The sequence below is a fragment of the Rhinopithecus bieti genome, unplaced genomic scaffold (assembly GCF_001698545.2).
Source record: "Rhinopithecus bieti isolate Rb0 unplaced genomic scaffold, ASM169854v2 scaffold_23868, whole genome shotgun sequence".
Lineage (NCBI taxonomy): Eukaryota > Metazoa > Chordata > Mammalia > Primates > Cercopithecidae > Rhinopithecus > Rhinopithecus bieti.
In genome coordinates, this window is record NW_016811202.1 from 1,914,446 (window position 1) to 1,929,528 (window position 15,083).

Below are 15,083 nucleotides of genomic sequence, written 5' to 3' on the forward strand. Positions count from 1 at the left end.
GCCCAGGCTGGAGTGCAGTGGCCGGATCTCAGCTCACTGCAAGCTCCGCCTCCTGGGTTTAGGCCAATCTCCTGCCTCAGCCTCTCGAGTAGCTGGGACTACAGGCGCCTGCCACCTCGCCCGGCTAGTTTTTTGTATTTTTTAGTAGAGACAGGGTTTCACCGTGTTAGCCAGGATGGTCTCGATCTCCTGACCTTGTGATCCGCCCGTCTCGGCCTCCCAAAGTGCTGGGATTACAGGCTTGAGCCACCGCGCCCGGCTTCACCTCGATTCTTGAAAGTAATTATTGAATCTTAGTAGGTTCAAAAACTACCAACCTAGGATTGTAAATTTAAGATTTAGGATTGTAATCTTAAATTTGTAACCTTAAGTACTTATGGCAGTGATAAAGAAACAATACAATATATGAAATAAACACGCAACTTTGTGAATTTATCAGTGGGGAAGGATTTCTTTAACAAGAGCTCCAAATTGCCAACGATAAAACGAAAAACTGATGAATTTATATATGTTAACATTAAGAACTTCTATTTATAAAGGAAGATATAGGCAAAGTTAACAGATAAATGACAGATTATGAATAAAATATCTGCAACATCTAAAATTGCCAAGTGATTAATGGACAGAATATATAAGGACCTCCTGCCAAGAAAACAAAAAAGAGAAAATAATCTGCTTCCCTAATGAGAAAGAAGACATATTGAAATGAAGACTCAAATGGCTAATGTGAAAATAAATGAAAGCTGTTGAAACTTCAAATTACTCTGAGCCTTGAATAAAATGTGACTGACTGTAAGACCTATGTAATATGGGCAAGCCACTGCAACTTTTGTTTCTTCCTATTATAGATTAACCCTCTTTCTTACTTTTTTTGCCCTGTAAAATGTTGTGAAAGATTAAATGGTGCCCTTTACCTCTTAGTTACTAATTCCTTGTTATAGATTAACGTCCTTCCTTTTTCATGTACCCAGCTCAGATGGCAAAAGGCCCCATGACTACCAAATTGATAGAGATGCAATTTTAAATATATCTTTCCTGAAAAAGAATAAGCTGTAACCAACCAAACTGCTGTAACTCATAAATCAGCATTGTATTAAAAATGTGGTAATACTCCTAAACTTCTTTGTTTTTACTTATATAAGTGAAGCTTTAGCTTCTTCTCCACTTGGGAGCACTGACCCAATTACTTTGGAGTCTTGTTTTTTCTGGGTGGCCATTCTCAAATTTTGCACTTGAATAAACTCTTTTAAAATTGGATTCTGAGCCTCTTGATTATTTCAGGGTGACACTTTGGCGAACCAGATGGGACCCAAATTAGGCCTCCATTGACCCCTGCTGTTTTGCCAACAGCTGGAGCCCTGGCACCAGCATGAATCTTTTGCATCCAACTGACCTCGCTGAAGACTGCAGAAGTCCTTGGTCAGACCACTCACAGGGTTCAATCTCCCTGGCTTGACTGAGATTCAGACTTTATGCAACCTGATTCAACAACTGATGAGACTGGAATTGAAGCCCTACTTTAAGGTAGGAGTTTCGTTTGTTATTCTCTTATTCTATTATTTGTGTATATTTGTGATTTTTTCACTTTTCTCTGAGATTAAGGTTTTGCTTGTCTTACTGACTAGAGTTTGTGACCTTTTCTCTCATTTGAAATTTTATCATGGAGAAAGCAGTTGCTCTTTGAAAAGAGGAAGTGAATGTCTACAGCTTAGGCAAATTTTCTTAAACTGGCCAGATATAAAGCTTAATTCAATTTGGCACGTTTAAAATTTCCTTTTGAGTGACCAAAGTTTATAAAAGACTTTATGAGCACAAGATAAGTCCCAAAGACAAGGGGAACTGTACCTCCTGGCTGAAAGGCACCTTAGGTAACTAAGGTCTCCCAGGAGTGTCAGAGCATATCACTCGTGACATGTAACAGTCCCATAGGATTTGGACAAATACATACTGACATGTATCCACCACTACAGTATCATACAGAATAGTTTCACTGCCCTAAAAATATGTGCTCCACCTAGTCATCCCTCCCTTTCCCCCAACCCCTGGCAACCACTGATCTTTTTACCTTCTTCACAGTTTTATCTTTCCCAGAATGTCACATAGTTTAAATCGTACAATATGTAGCCTTTTCAGATTGGTCTCTTTGACTTAGTAATATGCATTTAAAATTTCTCCAGGTCTTTTCATAGCTTGATAGCTCATTTCTTTTCAGTGTTGAATAATATTTTGTTGTCTGGATGTAACAGATACAGTTTATTTCTCCATTTACCTACTAAAAGGCATCTTGGTTGCTTCCAAGTTTTGGCAATTATGAATAAAGCTGCTTTATAAACATCCATGTGCACGTTTTTGTGTGGATGTAAGTTTTACACTCCTTTGGATAAATACCAAGGAGCAGAACTGCTGGTTCTTACGGTTAGAGTATATCTAGTTTTGCAAGAAACTGCCAAACTGTACTGCAAAGTGGCTGTTAAATCTCACCAGCAATAAATAACAGTTCCTGCTGCTCCACATCCTGGTCAGCATTTGGTGTTGTCAGTGTTGTGGATTTTGGCCACTCTTAACAGGTGTGTAGTGGTACTGACTGGCTTTTATAGTGTGCTTTGTGCATCATTTTCTATGGATCACATGGTTCATACACTCCTACCTTCAGCCATTACACTGAGTAGCAGTTACTTTTTTTTTAGGAATCTATGAGCCAGAATTTCTTGGAATGTTGGTACACCTAAAAAAGTAAGAAACATGAGGAAAGTTCTGTAAGTCCTTTAGGCTGTTGACAGACCGACTGATAATGAGTGAATAAATTAGAACTCTGTCAGTGTAACCTCCTCCAGGTATATTCACAAATTCTCAAACCTCTTAAGATCAAAGATTCATACTAAATACCTTTTGTTTCACAGTGCTAACCCATCAACTTAAGAAATATTGGGGCTCCTCAGGGACACTGTCTTATTATTGGATCCTGCATTTAGCCTATTACCTGGGAATAGCAGTTACTCTGTAAATATTTGTTCAATTGAAAAATGAATTGAAATAAGACCTGGAAATATGAGAGATACCTAAATCTGAGCTAGGACACAAATCTCTCAATGAAAAGAGCATGGAAAAAAAAAATCCCTATTCATGTTAATCCCAAGAAATACAGCAATAAAAGAAATGTCTGAATAACCAAATGTTAAAACATAGTATAAAGCCTCTAAACTAATATAGTGTATTAGTGGCACACAAGTAAACCTGTGGGATGTAACTGAAAGTCTAAACACAGACTTTCGCATATAAAAGTATTACATCAAATCAGTGAGGCAAAGCTGAACTTTTTTTTTTGAGACGGAGTCTCGCTCTGTCGCCGGGGCTGGAGTGCAGTGGCCGGATCTCAGCTCACTGCAAGCTCCGCCTCCTGGGTTTACGCCATTTTCCTGCCTCAGCCTCCGGAGTAGCTGGGACTACAGGCGCCCGCCACCTCGCCCGGCTAGATTTTGTATTTTTTTAGTAGAGACGGGGTTTCACCGTGTTAGCCAGGATGGTCTCGATCTCCTGACCTCGTGATCCGCCCGTCTCGGCCTCCCAAAGTGCTGGGATTACAGGCTTGAGCCACCGCGCCCGGCCGAGCTGAACTTTCTAATAAGTAGAACCAGGTCAACTGAGTAGCCATATAACTGTATCAACCAGAGATAAATGCAGAATTTTTTTGTACATTGTGGCAGAGAGTGTGACGTGAATACATGGGTGTTTTCCCCCGCCAAGGAATCTCTGCATAGTAGTGCTGTGGTAATTTCTATTGTTTCCAACACCTAAGTGGTCACTTCCGATTCTTGAAATACTGGTACATAAATTCATCTACTTTGATCCCGTCTTCAATATACTTCTTTCAAATCCTTGAGAAATGGTACAATGTAAAAGAATATAAAAAGCATTTCTTAAAGTACTGCATATTGAGATAAAAATCTCAAAACCAGAATTCTTATTCATTATAAAAAATATTTCTGAACATAAACCAGCAAAATACTTTATCTCATTGTCTCACATGTATTTATTTTGTCATTATGGTGTTTTAATAATGCAACAAAGATTTTAATTTTTCCTTTAATTATCTTGTTTTCTTTTAAGATACTGGAGAAATATAATATTCAAAGATCCAGAAAGTTCTGTGTGTGTGTGACGGAGTTTCACTCTTATTGCCAAGGCTGGAGTGCAATGGCACGATCTCAGCTCACCGCAACCTACGCCCCACCGGGTTCAAGTGATTCTCCTGCCTCAGCCTCCCAAGTAGCTGGGATTACAGGAATGCACCACCACGCCTGGCTAATTTTGTAATTTTAGTAGAGATGGGGTTTCTCCATGTTGGTCAAGCTGGTCTCAAACTATCAACCTCAGGTGATCTGCCTGCCTCTGCCTCCCAAAGTGCTGGGATTACAGGCGTGAGCCACAGAGCCTGGCAGGTTCATTTTTAAGTTGGTCATTTTGCATCTTAGAACTCATTTTCCCTTAAAGAAATACATACAACAACTATATTCACAGAGCAGCCACAGTACTCTATATACTGAATAATACAGATAAAATACAGTCATATACTACATACTGACATTTTGTTCAACAACGGACTGTAGATATGATGCATCCCATAAGATTATAATAGAGCTGAAAAATTCCTATTTCCTAGTGATGTCACAGAGCACGCCATTACTCACATATCTGTGGTGATGCTGGTGTAAACAAACCTACTGCACTTCCAGTCATATGATAATAAACAACTGTTACTGATTTACATATTTATTATACTATACTTTTTATCATTAGAGTGTACTCCTTCTACTTATTAAAAAAAGAAGTTAACTGTAAAACAGGCTCAGGCAAGTCTTTCAGGAGGTATTCTAGAAGAAGGCATTGTCATCATAGGAGATGACAGCTCCATGTGTGTTGCTGCCCCTGAAGACCTTCCAGTAGGACAAGATACAGAGGTAGAAGACAGTGATATTAATGATGCTGCCCCCGTACAGGCCCAGGCTAATGTATTTTTGTGTCTTAGTTTTAACAAAAATGTACAAACAGTAAAAAAGAAATCTCTAATAGAAAAAAGCTTATAGAATAATGAAAACAAATATTTTTGTACTCATATAACGCGTTGTGTTACTACGAAAGAGTCAAAATATTTTTAAAAATTAAGTTTATAAAGTAAAAAAGAGTATGCTAAGATAATCTAGTATTAATAATTTGTTATTGAGGACATTTTAAAAAATAAATTTAGTGTAGCGTAAGTACACAGGTTTGCAAAGTTTATATTGTCCTAGGCCTTCCCATTCACTCATCACTCACTTACTGACTCATCCAGAGCAGCTTCGTGTCTTGCAATGTCCATTCATCGTAAGTGCCCTATACAGGTGTACCATTAAAAGAAAAAAATATTTTATACTGTATTTTTATCATACCATTTCTATGTTACAAATGTTTAGATATACAAATACTTGCCATTTTATTACAGTTGCCGACAGTATTCAGTATAGCTACATGCTGAATAGGTTTGTACCTTAGGAACAACAGACTATACCATACAGCCTAGGTGTATAGGCTATACTATCTAGGTTTGTGTAAGTACACTTTATGATGGTTGCACAATGATGAAATCACCTAAGGATGAATTTCTCAGAAGGTATCTCCATTGTTAAGCGACACATGGCCATATACGGAGAAAGATGCAGAGAGAGTGTGTGTGTGTGTTAAGTCATGATACAAAAAAATGTGCATGTGGATACAAATGAATGAATGAGTGCCTGGATTCATTTCTATCAATCTCAGCAAATGTGACCAAGAGGGAGATACTCTTCAGACAGAGTACAGGTAGTACCAGAAGCTGAGGAGGTGGCTTATATTCATGTAGGGTACAACTTGATCTTTAGCTTCTTTATTGCTAAGATGAGACTCAGAAACAGGATTTAACAGTTTGAAAATGTGTCTAGAAGTTTCAGAATTAGACGATAAAACCAATAATTTGAGGGGCCAGGTATGGTGGCTCACAACTCCAATCCCAGCACTTCGGGAGGCCAAGATGGGAGAATTGCTCAAGTCCAGTAGTTTGAGACCAGCCCTGGGCAACATAGTGAGAGCTCCATGTCTAACAATACAATCTAAAAATTAGCTGGCCAGGCATGGTGGCTCAAGCCTGTAATCCCAGCACTTTGGGAGGCCGAGGCGGGCGGATCACAAGGTCAGAAAATCGAGACCATCCTGGCTAACACGGTGAAACCCTGTCTCTACTAAAATACAAAACTAGCCGGGCGAGGTGGCGGGCGCCTGTAGTCCCAGCTACTTGGGAGGCTGAGGCAGGAGAATGGCGTAAACCCGGGAGGCGGAGCTTGCAGTGAGCTGAGATCCGGCCACTGCACTCCAGTTCCGGCAACAGGGCAAGACTCCGCCTCAAAAAAAAAAAAAAAAAAAAAAATTAGCTGTGCGTGGTGGCATATGCCTGCAGTCCCAGCTACAGAGGAGGCTGAGGAAGGATTGCTTGAGCACAGAAGTTCAAGACAGCAGCAAGCTGTGACCGCACCACTGCATTGCAGCCTTGGCAACAGAGCAAGATCTTGTCCCTAATATGTACGTACATACATACATACATGCAAACATACATACATGTTTGTCTGACTTAATTATCACATTATTCAAAACATTCCTTAAGTAGGCATAGCACTCTCACCTTGTCCACAGTTTTACTTTTCATGGCTACAGTCGCCTATAGTCAACTACAGTCTGGAAATATTAAATGGAAAATTCCAGAAATAAAGAATTCTTGTTTTAAACTGCGCTGGGTTGAGTAGCATGATGAAATCTCAGGCTGTCCCACCCCATTCTGCCCTGGACATGAATCATTCCTTTGTCTAGGGTATCCACGCTCTATATGCGACCAATCTTATAGTCACTTAGCAGCAGTCTTGGCTACCCGGTCCCTTGATGTTACATTGCCTATGTCATTCACCTCACAGCAGTTTAGGACCATGGCACAATATATTCACCTCAAAAATCATTTATCCATGAGGCCTTCTTACTGCTAATAGCCCCCACTCCATGCCTAGACTAGTAAAAATGACCCTTCTCTGCGTTTCCATAATAATCTGTATATACACCTCATTCATTCATCTAAGCACAGTGCTAGACAAGAGAGACCAATAAATAAGAGAAGATAAGCTCTCAAAGAACTTACATTCTAATGGAGAAAAAAGAAAATGAACATGCAAACTAATAAAATAATCAAGATAATTACAAGCTGGGATAAGCGAGTTGGGTACTAGGGGATGGGGAGGCCTCTTAAGCAGTAACAAGGAAGTGGAGACCTGAAAGATAAGAATGTATTTGCTATACTATAAACTGGGAAACATACTCCAGTCACAAGGAACAGACAATAGAGAGATCAGTATGTGGGAAGGGGGTGTCATACCTTAGGGGAGTAGAAGGCAGGTGACTGTAGCTTGAGGGACTCAAGAGTAAGACTGTTAAAAGACGAGGTTAAGAGAGGTAGGCAGAAAGCAGATTATGGGTCCTTTATAGGTCATGATAAGGAGTCTGAATTTTATTCTAAGATCACAGAGCAGCCACTGAAATGTAAGCATGGGGTTGTGGCATGATGAGTTTAAAAATTCTTCTAGTGTCTCAGTGGAGAACAGATAACAAAAGGATAAAAGTAGAAGCAGGGCAACATTCAGAAGACAAGAAGAGTAGCTTGAATTAAACTGGTAACATTGGAAACAGAGAAATGGAGAGGTTGAGGATTTATGTTAAAGATGAGCCAACAAAGGACTGATAAATTAGATGTGAGATTGGGGGAGACAGGCAGGGGAGGCATGAATTAAGTCTGACATCTAGATTTTTTTACCTAAACAAATGAGTAGATGGTAACTTTCACTGAGATAAAAAAGAAGAGGAAGAGGCTCTGGAGGGAAAAAAAAGAGTTTTATTTAATACATACTATGAATGCATATTAGACATCAAAGGGGAAATGTCACATAGGCAGATGCTTCTACAAATCTGGAGCTCAGAAACAGAACCTGGAGATAAACAGTTTGGGACTGCAGATAAACGGTTTGGCAGTCAGTATGTAGATGGTATGGTACATAAAACCTTGGAACTGAATAAAATCACCAGGGGAGATATTACAGATTAGTGCTTCTCATTGATGATTAGAGTGTTCCCTAGAAAATACTTCAGGAATTTGTAGAAGCATTTAGTGGGTAGGAGTCAAACATGTCCTGCAATATATACAAACTCCTGCATAACTAAGCCTTTTCCTGCAATCTCCCAAGTTCCCAATGCTCTGTTAAGGCATTCATATAGTGTATCAACAAAACCACGTGGATTTGAGCTATCTGATAAAACAAAGTCATTAATTTTATCTATCTTCTATATTGGGTCTTGATATAAGATATTGTTTGGAAAACACTTTTGAACAAAAATGTTTGAAAATCAATATAAAGGATGATTAGTCCCTCCCATCCTAACAGTCCATGATAGACTAACCTTTCCCTGATCATATAAAACTTACATTAGCGCAATAAAACTTAATCTAGCCTTTCTCTACTATGCAAAACAAAAAATTATTGCTAGGTTATTCTGCCATTGGAAGACAGTAAATAGCAGAGCCAAGAAAGGGGAAACCAAGAGTTACCAAAATTTTTTTTTTTTTTTTTTGAAACGGGGTCTCAGTTCTGTACCCGGCTGGAGTTGCAGTGGCCGAATCTCGCTCACTGCAAGCTCTGGCTCCCGGCGCTTTACGCAATTGCTTCCTGCCTCAGCCTCCCGGTAGCTGGACTACAGGCGGCCCGCCCAGCCTCGGCGGGGCTAGTTTTTTGTAATTTTATGTAGAGACGGGGTTTCACCGTGTTAGCCAGGGGATTGGTCTCGATCTCCTGACCCGTATGATCCGCCCGGCCTCGGCCTCCAGGTGCTTGGGGCTTACAGGCTGAGCCACCGCGCCCGGCCCAAAAAAAATTTTTTAAATGTGTGTATCCCAGTGAATTTCTTATCACAGGGATCTAAAATCCTCCCTGTTTCTTTGAGGATTTCCAAGAAAATATTAAGCAAATATTTTGAATTGCCCTCCAGTTATTTGTTCTCACAGCAGAACAAATTTAGCTGAGCAGTTTCACAATCTCAGGAGAATTAAATAGAAAAACCCACACAAGTCTGACTCTGTCTCCACGTAAAATATATAGCAAGGAGTGAGAGTAAACAGCAGTAAGCTGAACAGTGGAAAGGAATATAATCAACAATGGAAAACTTATCTGACCTCCACAATCACTGAAGCATCCAATCTATTTTTATCTCCTTTTACTTTTTCTATTTTCTACTTTGTACCCTTCCCCCACCTTTTACCCAGTTCTATTTACTCATAATTCCAGAGACAAAAAGTTGGGAAGAGAATACATAAAGATGAAGCATGGTACAGAAATCTAAAAGGTTTAAAATCATAATGGCATGCTACTGTCCTATTTACCTCAATCGGCAATTTCCTTTGAAGATCATGAAGGAAAGGGAGAGTACTTACCATCTGTAAGCTCCACATAACCACTGAATATCTTATTTTCTTTCTTGATCCCAACTAAGAGATTAGAGGGAAGCTATGCCTTTCATGATACAGATAGTAAATACAAAAATCCAAGTTAGGTAAAACTTTAATTTTTTCACGCCTGTAATCTCAGCACTTTGGGAGGCCAAGGTAGGCAGATCACCTGAGGTCAGGAGTTCGAGACCAGCCTGGTCAACATGGTGAAACGCCATCTCTATCTACTAAAAACACAAAAATTAGCCAGGCGTCGTGCTGTGTGCCTGTATTCCCAGCTACTTGGGAGGCTGAGTCATGAGAATCGCTTGACCCTGGGAGGCAGAGGTTGTTGTGAGCTGAAATTGTGCTATTGTACTCCAGCCTGGGTGACAAGAGTGAAACTCCATCTCAAGAAAAAAAAAAAAAACAACTTTAATTCAACTTCCCTCTTGTAAAAGATGCTAAAGCTTAAAAATGTCAAAAGTCAAATGTTAGGATAAATGTTATATACAACTGCTTTTTGGTAAGATCAGTTGTAGAATCCAGGTTTCTCAGCTTCTAGTACAATCACCTTTCCAATAAATCATGTAGCCATTTTTGTTTTTGCTTTTTTTTCTTGGAGATAAGGTCTTGCTATGTTGCCCAGGCTGGTCTGGAACTCCTGGGCTCAAGTGATCCTCTCACCTCTGTCTTCCAATGGGACTACAGGCACATACCACTGTGCCCAGCTCTTCCATTTTTTATCCTGTAGTGTTGAAATAAAGCTTTGGATTAAATAAAGCTTTTAATACTAGTCTCTCCCAGGTATGAAATGCTGATCATATAAAATAAAACAAGCCAGGTGTGGTGGAGGGTGCCTGTAATCCCAGCTATTTGGGAGGCTGAGGCAGGAGGATCAGTTGAGTCCAGGAGTTTGAGGTCAATGAGTCATGATCACACCACAGCACGCCAGCCTAGGTGACAGAGTAAGACACTGCCTCTAAAATCAATCAACCAACCAACCAACCAATCAATCATAGGAACTAAATCTGTCATACAGTCTCCAAAGATTTGTGGGTTGGTAGTTTTATGATCCCTATCAAGCTGTATCTCAAATGCAGCTGCTATCATTGCTGCAGAAATTGTTCTGCATGCCATTAGACTGCATCTCATACGTAAAAACTAAAGCCAAGGGCAACAGGCTCAATAAACTGCATTCTATTTTGCCAGTTTTGTTAGTTTTGGGATTTTCCTATTAACAAGCCATATATGTAGGTCTTTCACTAATCTAAAAATTTCCAGTTAAGTCCAGTTTATGTTTCCATACTTTCCACTTGCTACAAATGTGTATCTTGGTGTACAGAGAACTGCTAGTATAAAAATAATCTTTCTTAAAATAAGGGTTCATTTACATTCCAGAACACCCACTAACTAGAACACCCACTCAGCCCTGAGAAAGGTTTCATTTTAGCAACTATTTGATCAGCAGGAAAGGAAGTTATTAACTCAAGACTGTTTGTAAACAGTCTGCTTTCCTGCCGAGCTGTCTGAGAAAGAATCAAGAAAAGACACGTGGAGTCTAGTATTAGAGGGTAAGGTTGAGGCAAAACAGAAAGTGAATACACAATGCTGCCTTATTTTTCTTTTACAGGAGAGGAACACAAATGTAAAATTGCAAAACAGCAAACTTATTCCTAAATGTGAAGGGGTCAGTGAAAAATGTACCAAACTTTTTTTCACTACTGCTTGAAAAACATTAATTTTGGCTTATTCATTGTCAGATTGGGGCTTTAAAGATGAATATGACAAGATATGGTCCTAGTCCGTTAACTATCCCCTCATCCCATTTTCCAGCCCCTTCTGTGAGAAGGGATATCTATGCTCCGGAGTTAAGTTTCCAAACCACGTATCCACACAAAGGACTTGACTACCACGCAACACAGCAGGTATTCAATAAATACTTATAAATCCCAGCACTTTGGCGAGGCGGAGGCAGAAGGATTGCTTGAGACCAGGAGTTCAAGACCAGCTTGAGCAACATAGTGAGACCCTGACTGTACTTTAAAAATTAGCTGGGTGTGGTGGTGCCCATAACTCTAGAGGCTGGAGTGGGTGGATCACTTGAGCTCAGGATATCAAGGCTGCAGAGAGCCATGGTCGCTGGCTCATCACTGCACTCCAAACAGGGCGACACAGTGAGACCTCGTGTCAAAACAATCCCCTCACCTCAAATATACTTTCTTGCAGTTGCTGCAAGGAGGAAGTAAGTTATTGATAAGGGGAACAGAAGGGCTTGGTTGTCCTTTACCTCTGGCTGCGGAATCAAGAGTAAGTTAGCCAGATGTGGTGGTGGGTGCCTGTAATCCCAGCTATTTGGGAGGCTGAAGCATGAGAACTGCTTGAACCCAGGAGGCAGAGGTTGCAGTGGGCCGAGATGGTGCCACTGCACTCTAGCCTGGGCAACAGAGCAAAACTACCTGTCCAAAAAAAAAAAAAGAATAAGCCATTATAAGGCATACTCATATAAAAGGCATGATTTTGATGCTATCCAAAGATTATCCAAAAGGGAGTCACATCATTTTTTGAGATCAAAGTGTCTCTTAAAGTCAACAATGCCATGAAATGCTTCCTTCAAAGATGGCATACATAAAATAAATGTCAAATTTCCAACAAAACCAATTCCCCAAATAATTACATGGTATTGGCCCTAAAGAGTATAAACTCAAAAAGCTTTCCAGTGTTTATGAAGCTGACATTTTCTTTTCACTTATGATTACTTAATTGAGTTCTAATGTCCAGACCAGCAACATGAAAGTTCATGTTTTTTAAAAGAGGAAACTCTACTTTTCTACTTTTAATTAGCAATGGAAATAACCATTTGTAGAAAAACAAATTCTCTCTATATTGAAAGTTCAAAAGTCTAGCAGACGTGAACTATTCAACATAACTACTTCTGGGAAAATACACAGCAGGAATAGATATAATAAAAACAAAAAAAAATGTACCCTGGTACCAAGATCCAAGATGCATAAACTACTTTCTAAATATATCCAGAATCCAGCCAGGCAGAGAGGCTCATGCCTGTAATCCTAGCACTTTGGGAGGCTGAGGCGGGCAGATCATGACGTCAAGAGATTGAGACCATCCTGGCCGACACAGTGTAACCCCGCCTCTACTAAAAATACAAAAATTAGCTGGGTGTGGTGCCAAGCACCTGTAGTCCCAGCTACTCAGGAGGTTGAGGCAGGAGAATCGCTTGAATCCGGGAGGCAGAGCCAAGATGGCGCCACGGCACTCCAGTCTGGCGACACAGTGAGACTGTCTCAAAAAAAATTGTGTGTGTGTGTGTGTGTGTGTGTGTATCCAGAATCCAATCACATTTCAGGATGCAAAACTTCAATTCCTGTGTAAATCAGTATCTGTCCACCTAAAATACAGCATTAGACTTTTAACTGGTTTCTCTTCTTCTGTACATCTCCCTGATTTACTCTCCATATAGCAGCCAGAATGATCTCATTAAAACATAAGTGATTTGTTACTCCTTTGCTTAGAACTTTTTGTCCAAAGACTCACAGCTTTTATAATGCCCTAAAAGTCCTTTACTGAGGTTCCTAGAGGGAGTGTTTCTGGTTGTCACAACTGGGGAGAGCTACTGAAATTTAGTGGGTACTACCCCAAGTTTCAAATATGCCATGGAACATTCATGTTAGTGAATTAGGTAAATTATATTATTTTAATATGCTCTGAATTTTCCAGAATGCATCTTCCATGTAAATCAAGGGAAAGCTAATACTTTGATGCGGAGCTCTTACCAAGAATGAGTTACCGGCTCAGCGCAGTAGCTCACTTGGGAGGCTGAGGCAGGCAGATCACCTGATGTCAGGAGTTCGAGACCAGCCTGGCCAATATAGCGAAACTCCGTCTCTACTAAAATACAAAAAATTAGCTGAGTGTGGTGGCGGGCGCCTATAATCCCAGCTACTCAGAAGGCTGAGGCAGGAGCATCGCTTGAACCCGGGAGGCGAAGGATCTCAGTGAGCTGAGATCATGCCACTGCACTCCAGTATTCTCACCACGAATAGCAAACTGTTCGTGATATGTGAGTCACCAATATAACACACCCGTTTAAGTCCTAATTTATAGTGGTCAAAGTCAGCAGTTCTTTATATCTCTATATAAAGGCTAGTTACATTCTTCTAGACACAGTATTTACATAATAAAATACACTGATTATATTACTTTTCTTTTTTATATTAAGTTGGAAGCACTCTATTTTTCAAATTAAGTGTATAAAAAGTTTATATTATCTATATTTCATTATATATATTATTTATATTTGGGAAAGGAGTTATTACAATTTTTTTACAAAAGTGTTATACCTCATAAAAATGAACATCACTAACATATAACTAACATATATAATTTGCACTTACTCCCAACCTCTACGCTTAACCTCAGTTCCCACTAATCTTCCTTTCTTCCTATGCTCCATCCATATCTGCCTTCATGATTATTTATTGAAAACCTTAGGTTGCTCCAGCCACAGAATCTCTGTACTTGCTGTTCCTTCTGACTGAAATGTTCTTTCCCAGGTATCAATATTACTTACTCTCATATGTCCGTCATGCTTTCTCCTTTTGTTTTTTTTTTTTTTTTTTTGAGACAGAGTTTTGCTCTGTCACCCAGACCGTAGTGCAGTGGTGTGATCTCAGCTCACTGCAACCTCCGCCTCCTGGGTTTAAGCAATTCTTGTGCCTCGGCCTCCCAAACAGCTGGGATTACAGTTGTGCATGCCACCGTGGCCAGCTAATTTTTGTATTTTTAGTAGAGATGGGGTTCTGTCATGTTGGCCAGACTGGTCTTGATCTCCTGGCCTCAAGTGATATATATGCCTGCCTTGGCCTCCTAAAGTGCTGGGATTACAGGTGTGAGCCACTGCACCTGGTCTTGTCATGCTTTTCGAACATCTTCTCAGTAAAGCTTTCCTTGACCATCCAATTTAAACTAGAATCTCTCTCTCCCTAACCCTTTTCCCAATTTACTTTTCTTTGCAATACAAATCACCATCTGTTCTGATTATCTATTGGTGAATAACAAATCATCCTAAAATTTAGCAGCTTAAAATGATAATCTACTGCTATCTTTCACAATTCTATGGATTGCCCAGCCTCAGCTGAGTGGCTCTTGTATGGAGTCTCTCATGTGGTTTCAGTCAAATGGCTGCTGGCACCGAAGTCACCTGAAGGCTAGACTCAGCTAGATATACAAGATAACCTCTTTAATCACAAGTCCAGTGCCTTAGCTGGGATGGCTGAAACAGCTGAAGCATAGCCAGGCATCTCTGTCTTATCATGCAGCCTTCCCACACAAATAGTTTGAGGTCTCACAGTATTTTAATGTATTCAACCTATTCTTTTACTGATGGAGAACTCATTGATGATTTACTGATAGAGAATGCACAGTACCTCTCATACAGATGCTGGCTTCCCCCAGAACCATTCCAAAAAACCAAAGGCAAGGAAATTTAATTTCCACCATGTGCTACAGATTACATAGAACCAGTCCACTCTTTAACTGT

At 40.0% G+C, this 15,083-nt stretch overlaps 1 protein-coding gene across 6 annotated transcripts in view; it reads right to left on the reverse strand.

Moving 5' to 3' along the window:
• Positions 1–15,083, reverse strand: part of NARS2 (asparaginyl-tRNA synthetase 2, mitochondrial) — a 139,907-nt gene that overhangs the window by 91,992 nt on the left and 32,832 nt on the right. The window contains exon 6 of one of the 6 annotated variants that reach the window (XM_017893594.1): positions 5,318–5,370. The exons of the other annotated variants lie outside the window; for them this stretch is intronic. Coding sequence (XP_017749083.1) covers positions 5,318–5,370 — 53 coding nt within the window. The remainder of the gene's footprint in view (positions 1–5,317; positions 5,371–15,083) is intronic. 6 annotated transcript variants of the gene reach the window in all.